The sequence below is a fragment of the Scardinius erythrophthalmus genome (assembly GCF_964197995.2).
Source record: "Scardinius erythrophthalmus genome assembly, chromosome: 11".
Taxonomy (NCBI): domain Eukaryota; kingdom Metazoa; phylum Chordata; class Actinopteri; order Cypriniformes; family Leuciscidae; genus Scardinius; species Scardinius erythrophthalmus.
In genome coordinates, this window is record NC_138231.1 from 44,168,992 (window position 1) to 44,187,154 (window position 18,163).

Below are 18,163 nucleotides of genomic sequence, written 5' to 3' on the forward strand. Positions count from 1 at the left end.
TTAAAATGAATTTGTTTTTGCTTGAAGTTTATATAGCTACTTTTATTTCTCATTCTTGTTCAATATACAGTATATATATATATATGTGTGTGTGTGTGTGTGTGTAAACCAATCAAGTATTCAAATCTGTGGACATTGCTGAAACTGCAGTTCCCAGCATGCTTTGCATGGGACTAAATGGAGAGTAAAATTTTGAAATTAAGTATTAGTTTATGATTTTGAGCAAGACAGTTATGTTGTGATTTAGACCCATTTCACCTGTGGTTTTAAGAGCTTTTGCTCAGGCTGAGGACAGATACATATAGTTTTATACAGGGATCATTTAAATTTAACAGGCTAAATGTGATTTTATTTTTAAACATTTTTAACAAGCAGTATAATTCAGTAATGAGAAACAAAAATATAAATGAACCGTCAGGGAACTTTAACTAGTGCTTTACTTAATTGGGTGACTTAATTACATCATCCAATGATATTGAAATTACATTAACAAATTGCTTGTGAAACTTGATTCTTGTGGACTCAATAAACTGTTAGACCCGGAAAACTGTTTGGCTGGCTAGAGTAAACTCCAAATCATGTTATTCTATCATTTAAACTTATGATCAGCTTAACTCTTATCTCTGCTTGGACAGAGCGCCATCTACAGCTTGAAACATGTGATGACAGAGCTCTTCATGACCCCTGACAGAGACATTCACTGCAACTGGGGTCGTGTTTGGGGTCCACTCACAGCTCAACGGCCCGGTAATGTACTAAGAATATTATCACTTTTAATGTCAACCAACTTAATGCATTTTCCCCAGAACAACTTACACAAAGAGCATCAGTTCTTGAATTAACAATATATGAATACTTAGATGTTGTGAAATTGTCAATTGAACAAGAACCATGTCAGTGCAAATAAAAAAAGCTGATGGAAAGTGTAATTTTGGGGACTCGTTTGTAAACTAGCCCGAGTTCAGTAACTAAAAGAAACCCTGTATTTCGAGTAATAAACGAGTAATGTGAAAATGCAGAGCCCTGAAGACAGTGCTTGAGAGTTTGACAAACAGTGGACATCAACAGATAATGAAAACTGAACAAAAGCACAATATAGCAGATACAGCAGTTGAAATGAACTCTTGTGTGGTGTTCCCGGTCAAAAATGACCACACTATAAAAATAGCTTATAAACCTCTCATTATACTATATTTTCACCCAATATTGGATTCAATCTTTTTGTCAACTTGTTCTCTTTCAATTAGGACTGGTTTTATATTTCTATTTGCATCTGATTAATCGTAGGCCTCATTTATTTGATAGTAGGAATCTCATTTTTTTTTGAGTAAAAAAATAAATATTTTTGAATAATTTTGGAAATATTAAATAAAATCTGAAGAAAATTGGCACTGTTGATCACACTAGTCTACTTTAATTTTTCACCAGGAATTTTGTTTTCAAAAACGATTTTGTACAGAATGGCACATTGTCACTCTCGTGGTGTTCCCGGTCAAAAATGACCGGCCTACAAAAAATGGCTTATAAATCACTCATAATGCAATATCACCCAATATTGGATTCAATCTTTTTGTCAACTTGTTCTTTCAATTAGGACTGGTTTTATATAACTGAACAAAAGCACAATACAGCAGTTGAAATGAAAGGCTTTTTAGAGTCATAACACAAGTGTTACCCAATGCCACAGAGACATTAAATCATTCTAGAGACACCTTCATTTTACAAAATTTATTTGCAGGAATGCAAAAACACTTGTTATGCAGCAGTACTTTTAAAACACCATTTTTTATAAAAATGGTTTGATGGTGATACAGAAATCATTGTGGAGTCAGTCATTGTCAAAAAATCCAGTCAATACTTTTAAAGAGGCAAAACAAAAAGAAACCGAAACATCAACAGAATCCCTTTTAAAAACGTATAAACCCTGTACGAGCACACGAGAGAATTGAAGTTACCAATAACATGCCCAAAAAAATGATGCATATCTTAATAACCCATCACATTAAATGTGATTAAAAGGCAGCTACGGTGTGCCCAGTTCAATGACATCATCCTCTCGTGACAGAGCCGCTCTGGTCAATCCGGTCTGACTCCGCATCAGCACCAGGGATGGAGATGGAGCCGAGCTCGATCGCTCCGTCCAGAGGAACCGGCAGATCTGAGCTGATCCGGGCTCAACTTACCTTGAAAAACCATGTGACTTGTGCATGTCCAGGTGGCACAGCACACAAAAGGGATGGTGTTGGTTTCAAAACTGATCTAGCATCCATCAACGTGGACCGCATGATCTTAAAATAAAGCTTTAAAATGCAATTCATTTGGGGCGGAGGGGGGGGGGGGGGTGTCTGAGAAACAGCTAAAACTTCTCAAAGTAGCTTTTTCCTCAAGTTCCTCAAGTCTTTACAAACAAGTCTTCAACCTGTAACTACATCCTCAGAGCTCAGACTGACGCTGCTTTAGACTCATCGCATGAGTGTCGTCCACATGCCCAGTCTGACTGTTCAGCATTATTACAAAAGGACTATGATACACTAGGTACATTGGCTCTGATGTTGCCCTTGTGCATAAGTTGAATATAAAAAGCCCTGCTTGCATTAGGTCTCCGTATGTACAGTACAGATAGGGCAGTTTCAGCCTCCAGGATGAGGTAGTTAACCAACCCTTTCCAAAAAAAAAAAATTCCTATAAATAATAATTAAAAAAATCCTAAAAAAAAAAAAAAAAAAAGGGTTCAGAAAAGAACCATTTCACCTGGAATGCCTGGTCAATCACGCCAGGTTGTAACAACTAAGGAAAAAAAAAAAAAATAATAAAATAAAATAAAACAAAACGCAAGACTCATATACAAGCTTAACATGTTCATCCTCATAAGCCGCAGTTAAAATGCACAAAAATATACAACAGCATCAAAGCTCCTCCAAGCCACTTCAAACATCTACAAAGTGCAAAATACATGTAACGTTAAGGATAAAACTCCTTTGGGCTACTTGACCTCCAGAAGTAACTGCAAATAGCATTTTCTTTCATGACACAAGGGTTCTGGGACATTCTTAGAAACTTAACAAAAAAAAAAACAACAAAAGAAAACAATACACAGAGAAGAGTCCAAACATGTCTAATGGCGACTCTGCGTTGTTGATGGCAATCTTGGAGGCAGACGGGAGAAGATATGCTTCCGTAAGGCAGGAACTGAGTCGGACCGTGGCACGGACCTTACCATCATCATCATCATCATCATCAGCTGGCGTGACCCCACTGAGCTAGTCTGTCTTCACTGGGACATGTCAGGACCAGCCTCGACCCCTTTTCCCTGCTAGCCAGGTAACAAAAGGAACACAAATTAGAGGAGCGTTAACAATGAATACAACACAAAGGAAAAAGAAAATTCACACAAACGACCGCAAGGATGTCAAAGAAAGAGAAAGAGAGAGAAAGAGAAAGCAGAAGCATTCACTAGAGACTCTAGCGTCGTTCTACGCGTTCAGGCATGCAGAGAGAGAGCGAGGGGTCAGGGAGATCAGGAGGGGTGTGAGCGGGAACACACACAACATGCATGGCACTTTCCCACTGTTGCTCAAATTTTGGATAATCGTGCAAGGGCAAAGAGAGCTAGAGCTTCCAGCGACAGACGCCTCGTCCGGAAACACGCCGCGTCAAATTGTGCTTTCTGTGGCTTTCATCGAGTTTAGCCTCTGTCCTCGTGAAGGTTCTCTAAAACACACGGGGACCTCGGGGGAGGCGAGTAAAGAGAAGCCTCGTGTGGAATGGGGAGTGTGTGTTCACACAAAGCTTGAGTGGAGAGAGAGGATGCGGACTCGATTTGAGGCATGCAGAGTGAGGTAGCAGCACATGTCTACAAGCAAACCTTTAGTCCTTTTCTTCCACAAGGAGCCATAAATTTGTAGGCAATTTGAAGAGAGAATTTGCCGAAACATGAATTTGAAACACAATTTGAGTTTTTGTACACTGGTGCGTGTATGTTTATTCAAGCAGACAAACAGCAAAGAATACAAGCCAAAATGTAAAGCCAAAAATAAGGATCAAAGTCCTTTTGTTTTTTCCTCTTTTTTTTTTTTTTTAAATCGTTTTCCCCAAAAACAAGACAAGCTATTTGACTAGCATTATCTTTTGTAACATACAAATAGCAATTTCTTTTTTTTTTCTTTACTTTGTTGAATACAAGTTTAAGAGACATTGTTTTTTTTTTCCTTTTCTTTTTTCGTCTTTTTTTGTTGTTGTTGCTGTTACCTACTTAAGACATAAAGAGCAAAATTCCTATGAACATACATGGTACTATAGAGCCAAATAAGACAGATTGAGCACAAAATTGCAAATTTAAAAATTTCAAATCCCGATTTTTAAAAAGTAGGAAACGACTTCCAAAGCAAAACATAAAACAAAAACAGTTCGGCAGAAGCAGGTGGGAGTGACTACTGATCGAGTCCAAGCGGATTCTTAAAATATGTACAAAAAAAAACCCGCCAGGAGGAGGAGAGAGGCAACCGTTAATGGATTTGAGGGCCAATCAAGTCTCTATAAAAAGTTTTTTTTTTTTTTATTGGGAAAAAAATAAAGAAAAGAAAAAAAGAGCCCTACATTCTCTACTTCCACTGTTGCCCAAAAGAATCCTGATAAAACTCCTGGTTGTCAGATTTGTAACCATAGTTACCAGAATGATCGCCACCTTGCAAGGGTTGCTGTGCAATGGGTTGCGAGCCCCAGTTCTGATTAATGGTCTGGCGCCGTTTGGAATCTGGCTGGTTGTAGCCATCAGCTTTGCGCTTGCCTCCTACATTTCCACCGCGTCCACCCCGAGCACCACGTACCCCGCGGCCTCTCGGCAGCACCCCGCCTCTGGCTCCTCCGCGCGGGCCCCGGCTGGCCCCCGGCCCGCCTCCGCGCTGGGGGAAGCTCGCCCTGCCCCGTGGAGCGCTGGCCCCTCGGCCCCGCACCGGAGACGCCCCGCCTCTCGCCCCGCCTCCGCGCCCCCCTCGGCCCCGGGCCGGCGCCTGGAAGTCATCGTAGCCGAAGTACGGGTCATCGTAGCCGCCCCTGTAGTTATGGTAATCGTAACCATAGTAATCGTAGTAATCTTCGTAGCCGTAATAGTCGGGCGGGTAGGAGTATCCCCCCCGACTGGCTCCCCTGCCCCGGCCCCTGGCAGGAGGCGGCATTTGAGGAGGGCCGTAGTAGTAGTAATCGTCATACCTGTGACAGAGAGAGAGAGAGAGGCATGTTTAGGTCTAAGATCGGTCACACAGAGCGGTTCGCATTCATGTCGTCAATCGAGGGGGGAGGGGGCTGGGACAATTAATCAATGCATCGCGATTCGTGGATCGATTCAAAAACTTTCAAACTTTCTCTCTCGAATCGATTCTGAGCTTAGTTTTTAACAGCAGAGGGCGCTCTAGGCTAGTTTTTAACAGCAGATAGCGCTCTAGGCTAGCTTTAACAGCAGATAGCGCTCTAAGCTAGCTTTAACAACAGATCGCGCTCTAGGCTAGCTTTAACAACAGATGGCGCTCTAGGCTAGCTTTAACAGCAGATGGCGCTCTAGGCTAGCTTTAACAGCAGATGGCGCTCTAGGCTAGCTTTAACAGCAGATGGCGCTCTAGGCTAGTTTTAACAGCAGATGGCGCTCTAGGCTAGCTTTAACAGCAGATGGCGCTCTAGGCTAGCTTTAACAGCAGATGGCGCTCTAGGCTAGCTTTAACAGCAGATGGCGCTCTAGGCTAGCTTTAACAGCAGATGGCGCTCTAGGCTAGCTTTAACAGCAGATGGCGCTCTAGGCTAGCTTTAACAGCAGATGGCGCTCTAGGCTAGCTTTAACAGCAGATGGCGCTCTAGGCTAGCTTTAACAGCAGATGGCGCTCTAGGCTAGCTTTAACAGCAGATGGCGCTCTAGGCTAGCTTTAACAGCAGATGGCGCTCTAGGCTAGCTTTAACAGCAGATGGCGCGCTAGGCTAGCTTTAACAGCAGATGGCGCTCTAGGCTAGCTTTAACAGCAGATGGCGCTCTAGGCTAGCTTTAACAGCAGATGGCGCTCTAGGCTAGCTTTAACAGCAGATGGCGCTCTAGGCTAGCTTTAACAGCAGATGGCGCTCTAGGCTAGCTTTAACAGCAGATGGCGCTCTAGGCTAGCTTTAACAGCAGATGGCGCTCTAGGCTAGCTTTAACAGCAGATGGCGCTCTAGGCTAGCTTTAACAGCAGATGGCGCTCTAGGCTAGCTTTAACAGCAGATGGCGCTCTAGGCTAGCTTTAACAGCAGATGGCGCTCTAGGCTAGCTTTAACAGCAGATGGCGCTCTAGGCTAGCTTTAACAGCAGATGGCGCTCTAGGCTAGCTTTAACAGCAGATGGCGCTCTAGGCTAGTTTTAACAGCAGATGGCGCTCTAGGCTAGCTTTAACAGCAGATGGCGCTCTAGGCTAGCTTTAACAGCAGATAGCGCTCTAGGCTAGTTTTAACAGCAGATAGCGCTCTAGGCTAGCTTTAACAGCAGATAGCGCTTTAGGCTAGTTTTAACAGCAGATAGCGCTCTAGGCTAGTTTTAACAGCAGATGGCGCTCTAGGCTAGCTTTAACAGCAGATGGCGCTCTAGGCTAGCTTTAACAGCAGATGGCGCTCTAGGCTAGTTTTAACAGCAGATGGCGCTCTAGGCTAGCTTTAACAGCAGACGGCGTGCTAGGCTAGTTTTTAACAGCAGACGGCGGTCTAGGCTAGTTTTAACAGCAGACGGCGCACTAGGCTAGCTTTAACAGCAGATAGCGCTCTAGGCTAGTTTTAACAGCAGATGGCGCTCTAGGCTAGTTTTTAACAGCAGACGGCGTGCTAGGCTAGCTTTAACAGCAGATAGCGCTCTAGGCTAGTTTTAACAGCAGACGGCGTGCTAGGCTAGTTTTTAACAGCAGACGGCGGTCTAGGCTAGTTTTAACAGCAGACGGCGCACTAGGCTAGTTTTTAACAGCAGACGGCGGTCTAGGCTAGTTTTAACAGCAGACGGCGGTCTAGGCTAGTTTTAACAGCAGACGGCGCACTAGGCTAGTTTTTAGCCGCACGCTAAAATGCTCATGAAGAAGAGCGGTCGTGCGTTCGGTCGAGTCTGAGAATGTACTCGCACCTCAGAATGCTTTTATGACGCGAGATTAATGTAAACTGCAAACACCCTTATAATTCACTTCAACCTTTTCGAACTTCATGAATGATTATTTACAGAAGGTTCGGGGGAGTGTGTAAGGCAGTGGAAGCCAGCAGATTACGACTGTTTCTGCTGTTAACTAAACTCAGAATCAATTCCAGAGAGAATCGCAATGCAAAAATTGGAATCGATCCAGAATCATTTCTCAATTCACGATGCATCGATATATTGTCCCAGCCCTAGTCGAGGGTGTCCGGTCCTGCAGAGTTCAGCTCTAAACTAGAGCTGCAAAATTAAAAAAAAAAAAAAAAAAAAAAAAAAAATTACACTGCGATATTTTGTTTTTCTCTAATATATATTGCGATATAAAAATTTCACCAGATGATTTCAATATAGCTCTATTTGAAAATAATTAATCATTCTAGAATAATTGGGGTGATTTTGTAGAGAAGTGAATCTGCACTGAAAATTATAAGCAAATCACAAGCATAGATAAATACAATAGAAGAAAGATACAATAGAAATAAGCAGCGCTTTAAGTTTGTCAGGTAAATCTAACAGTATTCAGGGACAGAAATCGAATACTCAAATGTAAAATTAAAGTCTTCACTGTATAGGCCTAAATGAAATATAACTAATAATAATACAATTTATAAATAAACACGTTTTAAAGGTACAAACGTTATTTTCTCTTCTGTTGTTTGATCACCATTTGTGAGAAACAGCTGCAGGGTTATTAGGCTACTGTCCCTTTAAGACGATTGCACAGACCTAATATAAATAACACGCATTCGTTTTCTTTCTGTTTTACAACATAACCGATTGTGTTGACGAGGATACTCACCGAGACGGGCATTGTGACTTCATTTTGCGTGCACGTGACCGTTCAAGAAAGAGAACTGAATTCGGCTCTGTGTGTGCGCACAGAAAAGCCCTCTTGCCTGACTCCAATTACAACACATGCAACTGATAACTTTCACCCTATGATGATTTAAACTTTCTGAAACGGGGAGCAGCCGGTCTGTCCGGATGGTGGATTAACTACGATCCCTATACATGACATTGCACATGTGACTATCGTAGATGCGTACATCGCAACATCGATGCCCAACCGATATATCGTGCAGCCCTACTCCAAACCTTATCAAACACACCCGAGTCTTCAGGACGACGTGAAAACCAGCGTTGCGGAGCTGAAATCTGCAGGAGCAGGGCTGTACACCTGTAACACTCACATTTGCGTCTTCGCCGCTTGACGCTGCGCCTTCCTCTCCTTCCGCTTCTGGTCGGGTGGCTTGGCGAACACGATCTCAATGTGCTCTCCCTCTAAATCTTTGCCGTTCATTTCTGCCAGCGCCTGTGAACATCCACGACATCACACCACTGTAATGACCATTCAAAACACAAACACTTTCGTTCCTCAGTAAGCAGTTCTCACCTTGACCGCTCCATCCCGCTCGTCGAAGTGAATGAAGGCGTAGTCTTTCAGTTTCTTTACTCGCTCCAGTTTGCCAAACTGGCCGAAAGCTTTTTCAAGTATTTCCTCTGTGACGCTGTTCGCCAGGTTCCTGACAAACAACACCTTCACCTAGAGAAGCAGAGGAGATGACAGCGTGAGCTCCGGCAGATCCTACACATGAGCGTTTAGATCAGGTGTAAACTGGCCCTGGGTGTTTTCAACCGGTCACTTCATGCGCTTTCTCTGATCTGACCAGGTGTAAATGCCCTCCGATCGCCCACACTTGAGGAGGAGCTCTGGGACGCATTCCTGATGAAACTGGACAGGTGTAAATGCATCTGACTGTTGAAACCACATATGTAAATTTTACTCTTCCCAAATGTAAAAAAATAGATTTGTCAGAGCGTGTTATAGGCTATGTGACATTATAGCCAGATGTTACGGCGCTACAACACGCATCTCTTCAGCAAACCAACGCACAAACTACCACAAATGAAACTAGTGATGCACCGAAATGAAAATTCTGGGCCGAAACCGAAAATTTAGGATGCACTTGGCCGAAAACCGAAACTGAGGCCGAAAATGGCTTCTTTTAAAAACTTATATATATATTGCTTGAATTTAATGGATCTGAAATGAAAAATCACAATATAATAATCAAACTTTTATTAACAGTTACATAACAAAACATAAAATATTTTTAACAATAAATATAAATAATAATTATTCTTCAAGTTTTATGTTCCATCAAATAATATAGTTTTTTAAAAATGGTGCAAAAAAAAATCCACAATTTTGGAGATTTTTGCAGAACAAATGTTACATATTGTAACTTTGGTGTCCTCTCGTATAGGGCTGTCATTTTTGTGAAAAAAAAAAAAAAAATCCTGTTCGATTTGAGACATAGGCAAAGTGTTCATTGAATCGTTAGTAAATTGCCTATATTTGGCGAATTGGCGTTGATCCGTTTTCAACAGCAAATATAGGCAAATCCACGGACAACTAAACAGGCATTAGGGCGAACGTAAAGAGGGCGCTTGAGACGCGCACAAGTCAGCAATGTGGACTGCCATAACATCAATGAAAAACATTACTGAAGGCTACATATTATGCACTATATTATGCAGAAATAGGCTATGTGTGTGTGTGTGTGTGTGTGTCAGAACCTGCAGTTGCTGTGTGCCGCGCGTTCGCTGCGAGCGTATAGTGATGAGCTGGACGCGCTCCGAGAGAAGGCCGTTAAAATCGATTCCCTATTTTCGTTTTCGAAACTTGTGTTGGTTGGTCCGATCGATTGTGCAATAAGTGACAGCCATTTGACATGCTTAATCTTTGATAGGCAGACGCGTGATAACAGCTCGACCGTGAGTGAAACCCAAGCGCTTGCGCACGGATGGGAGGGGCGGGTGACATTCATTTTCGGTTTACGTTTTCGGCTGTTTTTTTTTATTTCGGCCCGAAACCTATAATGCCATTTCGGCCGAAAATTTTCGGCGACCGAAATTTCGGTGCACCCCTAAATGAAACAAAGTCACGTCACACACAATCATCAAAACACAATCATCTTCATTTAGCAGTGAGACTAAAGTCTTACCACTGATGATGCTGCGCTCTCTCACTGCAGACTTTAATCTTGAAATTAGCTGATTATCAATAAAATGCAGCTCAAATCTGTTGCATTCATTGACGTGAATCATAGATTTGCATATAGCGCAGGAATCAAAGATTATCAAATTTATATCTGATTTTCGGAAACACATTTCTGAGACCAGGTGTAAATGAATCAGACAGCTACCGGTATCCGATCAGTAAAGACGCATGAAGTGACCAGGTGTTGACAGGCCCCCAGTGGATAATTCAGCATCAGGCTGGAGTGCAGAGCTAACCAACATGTGCAGTCTTGGAGAGGCCGTCAAGTTAGCATGAAACGCTAGTGCTTCAGAACAGCGTACACAACCCATCGTCTGCACAGTCACATGAGAAAGTGATGCTGTCAGTGCTCATGTTCTGACCTTCGCCATGACCTCCGGGTCGGGGTCCTCGATAGGGTCGGCCCACTCGACGGTGACCACGTTGCCCCACACCTTCACCTTGCCGCTCATGAGCCGCCGTCGAGCCTGCGCTGCTGTTTTGTGGTCCTCGTACTCCAGAAAGCAGAAGCCCCTGTTCTTTTTCTTATCATCCGGCTGATGGTAGAGGATTACGTCAGTAAGACCCTCTAACAAAAAACAAAAGAAAGAAACATTAAATATATCTTTAAAGAAAGTGAACGAAGCATGTGAAGAAAACGCCGGGATGCGCGCAGGAATTTAAAGCAAAACTCACCCGTGACTTTGGAAAACTCTTCAACAATCTGTTCTTTTGTCTTGCTCTTGGGAATGGAGCCCACAAAGAGTCTGTTGTTGGCCACTGATATACACACGCCAATATGTTTGCCCGGGCGAATTTCATGATTGTTACACTAAGAGGAGAAAAACAGATTGAATACTTGAACAACTGTTGCATTAGTAAAGCCTGACTAGCAAAGCAACACCCATGTCTATCACTAGCCAACTGCATTTCTCTGGAGGAAATGTGACCCCCCACAAACCCCCCAATGAGGCTTTCTGAGATTTGATTGAGTTCTTTTAGCCATGCACTGACACGTGAAGACAGAAGCAGCAGGTATACAGTCATGAATGGACCTGTGCGGATTAGCATGTCTTACTAGCTTGACGGCCTCCTGTGCAGCCTCTTTAGTGCAGAAAGTGAGGAAGGCATAGCCCCGGTTCAGGCCGCTCAGAGGGTCCATCATCAGGCGCAGGTCCCAGATCGGCCCCGCCTTCTCAAACAGAGGCACGAGCTCGTCTTCAAACAAGTCCCTCGGGATCTTCCCCACGAAGATCTGCAGTACGGAGAGAACAGAGCAGTCAATGACGGATCAGAGCTCGTAGAAACACCCACCAAGCAATACGAGTTCATGATCTTCAATGTTTCAGCATTAAACTCATGCACTGAAAAATAGTGATTCATTAAATCACTCTATAAAAACTGATTGTGACGCCTGGTATTAGTGTCGTTAACTAAAACCATAAATTAATTGCTTGAAATAAAATATGCATTAACATCATTTTCATTTAGTTCATGTACCAAAAAACCAAAACGATATAGACATTTAAAAACAAAATAAAATGAACAGAAAACATCAGTTACTAAAATAACACTGTCACTTCTCAGGGGTGTTCTCAAATATCGGTGTATATCCTTCTTGCATAAAATTTCTCAAATCAACAAATCTGTGAAGCCTAGAACTAAGAGAGATAAAAGATATGAGCTTCATCTCGGTCCTGCTCATCCCGCTGGGTGCTTTCCAAAACTAAAGCTGGGGTCACACTTAAATACTTTGTGAGAGACCACAACCATGACGATAAGAAATCAGATGTCACAGCTTTGTTCCTCTAGTGTGTGGAGTGTCGTGATGTGACCAGGAAAGCACAATACACACTAGCAGATCCCACTCACACACAACCCGCCTGTGAACACGGGTAATCTCGCAAAATCTCTCGCAGTAAACGTGGCTTTAGAGTAAATAGACATGGATGACTGGCAAGAAGAAGTGACGCTTTATAGGGCTGGATAAAAGAAAAAATTTTGATTTCTCGATTTTAATCGATTCTCATTTTTACGAACGGATATTGATTCTTAAATCCCAAGAATCGATTAGACCAGTCATCCTGTTTTCAGTCGATGAATGAATGGAACATTGTAGCGCGCATCCCATCCAATAAACTGCAATAATCTTTGTGGTTAAATTAAAACAGCTGGTAAACAATATCATGTAACGTCACATTTACCTCAGAAAACCATAAACCTTGTGACCATAAACTCGTTAGTTAGCGAAAAAAAATTAACTAGAGGAGCATTTTGTTAAATATATGCACCATATTACATATTCATTATAATATTTAATGTTCTTCAATATTTAATGAATGTTTAAATAAATCTGGAAAGTTTATGACAGACACCATTACATTTTTATATAATTTCATATAACTTTATTATTATAAAATAAATAAGTGTATTTTAAGTGTTCGTATACAAATCAGTAAATTTTTACCTTCAATATTATAGTAGGCTAATGAAGCCTATAGGCTAACACTGACTCCCATAGTTTACAGCATTAGTTCAGAGATTTGTTTTTTTACTTGAGAAAATTTGCTATGCATTGTACCAGATATCCAAAATAATCAATAGTGAATCGAGATCGAATTGCAAGCTTGTGAATCGAAATCGGTTCAAATTGTGAAATGTGTCAATACCCAGCCCTACTTTATAGTGTAAGGGGATTTGTTGGGGGAAAAAAAGAAAAATGTTTAGATGAAATCGTGGAGACTGTGTGAGCTTGTATATCACTGAAGCAAAGGGGTTTCACACCGTTTACAACTAAGCGAATAACACAGGAAACACTCTGCCGAGAGTATCAGGGCCTTTGGTGTACCGCAGACAGACGGCTCTCTAGCGTGGAGAGGCTGTCGAGTCAGATCTTAGCGGTAACTGTCATCGTAACAAAGTTACTCCAGCACAGTGTACATAAGTCATCATTTACACAGCCTTCGCAGACCCCGATCTAGCGCGGTCTCGCAGCACGAGCGGCGGGATTACCTCCGTCCCGACCGAGGGCTGAGCTCCTGTGTAGACGGACTCTGGCGGAGGCCCGCCGTACTTGCGCTGACCTGTGGTGACATCAAGGGTGTAGCCGGTTCTATCAAGCAAAGTCTGAAAAACAAGACCCAACCAATGAATCAACAGGCACGCTTTTAGTGGAAATCAACTGTTAAAGGGACAAAACGCACCTTAATTTTTGCCTCATCTGGTCCTTTAGTGGAATCTAGAACTTTGGTCCCTTGTTTCTCTCTCTGCCTGTAGGTCTTCATCACTCCACAGAGAAAGGCACTTTTGTTCTGAGAGAGAGAGAGAGAGAGAGAGAGAGAGAGAGAGAGAGAGAGAGAGAGAGAGAGAGAGAGAGAGAGAGAGAGAGAGAGAGAGAGAGAGAGAGAGAGAGAGAGAGAGAGAGAGAGAGAGAGAGAGAGAGAGAGAGAGAGAGAGAGAGAGAGAGAGAGAGAGAGAGAGAGAGAGAGAGAGAGAGAGATTAAAAATTCACTTTTATATGGAGTTTGCGTATAAATGTGTCTTTGCAGTTTGTGGACAGCCGCCATACAGTGAAAACTAAAATCCATGCACTTTTTTTAATCCTCAAAAAGCCAAAACACTCAATCAAGCCGTTTGTATTTTCTGGGCAATATGATGTCATATTGCTCATGCTCCGCCCACGACCTGTCCCGTATTAGCATATTTCCGCCCTCAGCCATTTGTATACTCTGAGCAGGTTGCCATGGAAGCACTTTACCCGTCTTGTGTGGACACGCTCCATGGAGGGGTGAGGGTTGTGAGCAGTTGCTCATGTTTTTGAGGAGGTAAAGGGTGTTTTACACAACCATTGAGGAATTTCAACCAAAGTATGTTAAACTTTACATGAAGACCCTAAAGAATCATACCAACTTGTGGAAAATGAGCATCCGATGACCCCTTTAAGGATTCTTGAGGCATTTGTTTTTTTTTTTTGCTTCTGATGTGAATTTTATTATAAAGCACAGTGCACTGGAATGTTGTAACATGTATATACGTGTATGTGGAATGATTTTCTTTTTTAGTTGTGATGTGATGCCATAATATAATTGCCCCTTGTGGGATTAATAAAGTGGTTAACTTAACCTTTTCCATGCTTCACCCGGATCTCTCACTCACCTGCACATGGGATAGGTCGCTCTCCTTGAACTGGACCAGAACTTGCAGAGCCCCTTCCTCATTGAACTCCTTCAGTGCTTCGATGGCCCTCTCGTCCAGGTCACTGTGCGCCACCAGGCCTGCGGGAGACAACCAGCGAGAGCTCAGCGCTGACACGTGACCTCACCAACCGCAGGACGCCTTGCGGCCCGTCCAGTCAGAGTACGCAATATTCATCAAGGTTTCTCTGAGAGAGAGTTCGTGTGTATCATCATTTGGACTGGGCTTCAGTACAGACTTCAGGAATGCTAATGACTTCTGCAGTCACTTGAGAATACGGGATAAACACTTTTAAAGGCATTATACGGCAGGAGGATTCGGCTGACAAAATTCTAGTGGACAAAACATCAGCTGATATCTGATACTTCATCAGGATTGGCTGATAAAGAGTTTCTGTTTAGCCGTTAAGTGTTGGAGGCAACATTGACAGGTGCTAGCATTAAAAATAAGTCCCAGCGCTGAGACCCTTAGCTCACGTCCTCCATCATTAGGTTACAGCGTTTAGCCCGTGGATATTAGACCGGCTTAAAGAAAGTGAACGCTATAGAAAAAAAAGTTAAGTAGTTTATACTTTTCTATTAGTAGGTGAAAGGAAAATGCTTTAGACCTTCACATACTCTCAACATTCAGTAAATATGCATTTATATCATTAAAACGAGTCTTTGAACATCTGAAAACATTTCACAACCCTCACAAGTGTCTTCTGTAGTGTGCATGTGTCGCCTGCGTAACAACAAGTGCACTCGTTCTTCTCTGGGATGTTATGACCATGTGAACTGATGCGGACATTTCAAACTACACATGTAAGATTAGCACTATCTGGTCTCTTGTTTGAGAATGCCTCCCAATGCATACAAACTTTTTATAAAAAACACAATACGATTACAGAATCAAGAAATTACCATCTAAAGTACATCAGTTTATTTTACAGATTTATTTTATTTATTTAAATGTTTATTTGAATCGGGACAGTACAAGAAGAAACATGATTCCAGTCGAAAGCTGGAAAATGTGTATTGCACATGGAGAGTATAGCATACGCTAATCTGCATCTCGGGTCGCTAGGAAGACTTTTCTAAAACAACAAATTAATTAATAAATTACTAACCCGCATCATATTTATACACATACATGCCTAAATAACCCGTACCTATTTTAAGGATGCTTCCAACACTGGCATCATGAATAATAAAAATACACGTTTATTAAATTTAAATATGCGTGCAGCTGTGGTTTATTTTAAACCATTATTTTACATCATTGTAAAACTTTATATCACATACTGCTTTAAACTCATTTGGCATAACGTTCCAGTTTAAGTTTAAAAAAAATGTGCACAGTAATATATTTTCCAATTAATCTGATATATTTTCATTATTTAAATGTAAAATAAATGTTATTGAAGCGATTGTTATGCAGATGTTATTTATCTTTAAATCGGGTAGTCTGATATCACACACAGCCTCCTGGCTTTACATCGGCCACCGTGTTCTCCGAGATACTGGCAATCAAACCACGACTGCTATAGCACTGATGAAATCGCCATCTCGAACACGTCACCCGCGAGCATTAGCGGCTCTCCCCATTAATACAGTGATGGGAACATGAGCGGTTGTCCGGGCAGTGCTCTCACCCCCTTCACAATCAGCATCTGTTCGTGATAAGCCGTAGGGGCGCATCACCTGTCCCGCTCCAGACAGCTGCCGCTATTGTCCCGGCATACGCCCAGCTGGCCCGCGTCCCCCGGGACACCCCCCCACCGGCCCCCTTTCACAACGAGAGCTAATCCCCTCTCAGGATCCAACCAGACACGCTCAATCCAGCCTTTATTTCTGCGGCCCGGTGTGTCATTGCGACTCAGCATCAGTTAACGCTGCAGTACCCATTTACCCACGGTGAAACCACACAAAGTTGCTAATTACCTGCCAATTCCCTATGCAAGAAGACATATGACACGTACAGTTCAACATGCATTGAATGTGATACAAGAAAGGATGAGGAGTCAATTTGGAAGGGTCCGAGTTTTGGCTTACCTGCTAGGTAAATTTCATCTAGCTTTTCAGCAACTTTTTGTGGTAAACCAGCTTCTAATAAAGTGTTGAAGTGGTCAGAATGGGTAACTGCAGCAGTCGTGTCCATTGGTTCTTCTGTACCATTCCCATTAATATGTTCTGTGGCCATGTCTCCAGAAATCTGTTCAAATGCAATGAGCCAAATTATTGCAGGTTTGGGTAGACAATTACACAAATTACGTGGATATTCAATTTTATGAGAAGGGTTCAGTATTGCAATCTCAAAATCATCCAGGTTGTTTTAACCTGCATGCAATGCTAAATATAGCGTTTCATATTTACTTACACAATTACGCATAAATCATCCCAGCAAAAGACCCACCCAAACCCCTAACAGACAGGGCACATCTTCCTCTCACTCCACAAACAATCAGCCCGGACACTTATCTACAAAGTTTGCAACCACAGTAAACAAGTGCGGTCCATGTGCTCGTGTGTGTGTGTGATCAGCCCCTCTGACACTCAACCATCTTCCCTCATTATAATACACCTGTGCGAGAGCTCATACACTCTCTAAAGTCCAGAAAAAGACTAAATCTGATGATAAACAGCATCTTAATGCACACACACATTAAGAAAGCGTTACTGACTAAAAGCACACGTGCGCGCGTCGGCTCTGTTGGCGCGCGTGCAGCATTGGGTCTCGGGCCCTGCACAACTAACTTACACACACACACACCAACAAAATCATCATTAAAACAGCTGCAAGACGACAACACGTTGCGCAAAACCTACCATTAAAACATTTTTCCACAAAAAATCCTTAATCTTTTGTTGATAAAATTGTTAAATCTGATTCCGGCGCGCGTCTTCACTCAAAGTAGCTGCATTAGCATTAGCTTAGTAACCCAGCAGCGTGACTCATACACAGACAGACACACACAACATGAGCGAATCTAGTGTGCAACCACACGCTGTAATTACTAATACAAAAATACGCCGCTGGCGACATATTTACGCGTTTAATGTGTTTTAAAGGCCTGCTCTCACAAGGCTAGCGCGTGTTTAGCGTGTCCGGTAAAACCCCTCCCCCCGCGCGCGCCCCCAGCACATTGTTTCCAAACACCGGTAAAATAAACGCCTGCGCCGCGAGAAACGCCACGAAAGCTCGCCCAGTGCGGCCGCATGCTTACCTGGCGATGATCTGCTGGTCTGCTCGGGTGTGTGTGTGCTGAATATGTGTTCTGGGGGCGGGTAAGTGACTCCCCGGCGGAGCTCCGCTGGATTCCCAATAATGTAAAATGGCGGGCGGCGCTGCTGCTCACGCGCGCGCGCACTCACGGCCGCGCGCACCGATGGGGTTTCCGACTCACCCGATCACGGGCCTTTCACACAACTAGACATTCTCTGACACAACACACCAACAAAAGCGCAACAATACGGGAGAAACAACACTGTGAAACAATGGGAAAGAAACGATATAGTCTGCAAACGTGAGCAGCATCATTATTCTTGTTAATGAGAACTTTGTGGAATGGACCCTGCCTTCAAGTGTCCACAGATAGCAAACTGACATTGAATCGAGGTCTGTCTGCTATCGGCACCAGTCGGGCGTCTGTTATTATGACACGTGACGCATTCACTGAAGGAGCCCTGACAAAACAAGTGACCCAAATAACTACACCTGAATTCAAAACGATTCATTTACATCTTTTACATGTAGATTATCAA

General features: G+C 42.8%; 1 protein-coding gene across 8 annotated transcripts; it reads right to left on the bottom strand.

Annotated features, from left to right (window-relative positions):
* Positions 1-1,713: 1,713 nt before the first annotated feature.
* syncrip (synaptotagmin binding, cytoplasmic RNA interacting protein) lies at positions 1,714-18,027 on the bottom strand. Of its 8 annotated transcripts, none has more exons than XM_081377990.1 (12): positions 17,626-18,027; positions 16,454-16,613; positions 14,382-14,500; positions 13,430-13,537; positions 13,239-13,352; positions 11,305-11,481; positions 10,923-11,058; positions 10,610-10,815; positions 8,577-8,726; positions 8,374-8,495; positions 4,827-5,208; positions 1,714-3,310 (listed from the first exon to the last, which is right to left on the bottom strand). In XM_081377990.1, exons 2-12 carry the CDS (start codon positions 16,599-16,601, stop codon positions 3,272-3,274), a joined length of 1,701 nt encoding a protein of 566 aa, XP_081234116.1. In that variant the 5' UTR covers positions 16,602-16,613; positions 17,626-18,027; the 3' UTR covers positions 1,714-3,271. The 8 variants fall into 8 exon arrangements, with proteins under 8 accessions (XP_081234116.1, XP_081234115.1, XP_081234114.1 ...); XM_081377989.1 differs by having other exon boundaries at positions 1,714-3,313; XM_081377988.1 differs by having other exon boundaries at positions 4,685-5,208.
* Positions 18,028-18,163: the final 136 nt, after the last annotated feature.

Bases quoted from the DNA above. Each gene is read 5' to 3' on its own strand.
- syncrip (XM_081377985.1), bottom strand. From the start codon at position 16,601: ATGGCCACAGAACATATTAATGGGAATGGTACAGAAGAACCAATGGAC. The intron at 13,538-14,381 runs GTGAGTGAGAGA...TCTCTCTCTCAG, and splicing joins GCGACCTATCCCATGTGCAG to AACAAAAGTGCCTTTCTCTG. The intron at 11,059-11,304 runs GTAAGACATGCT...TTCTCCTCTTAG, and splicing joins CACAGGAGGCCGTCAAGCTA to TGTAACAATCATGAAATTCG.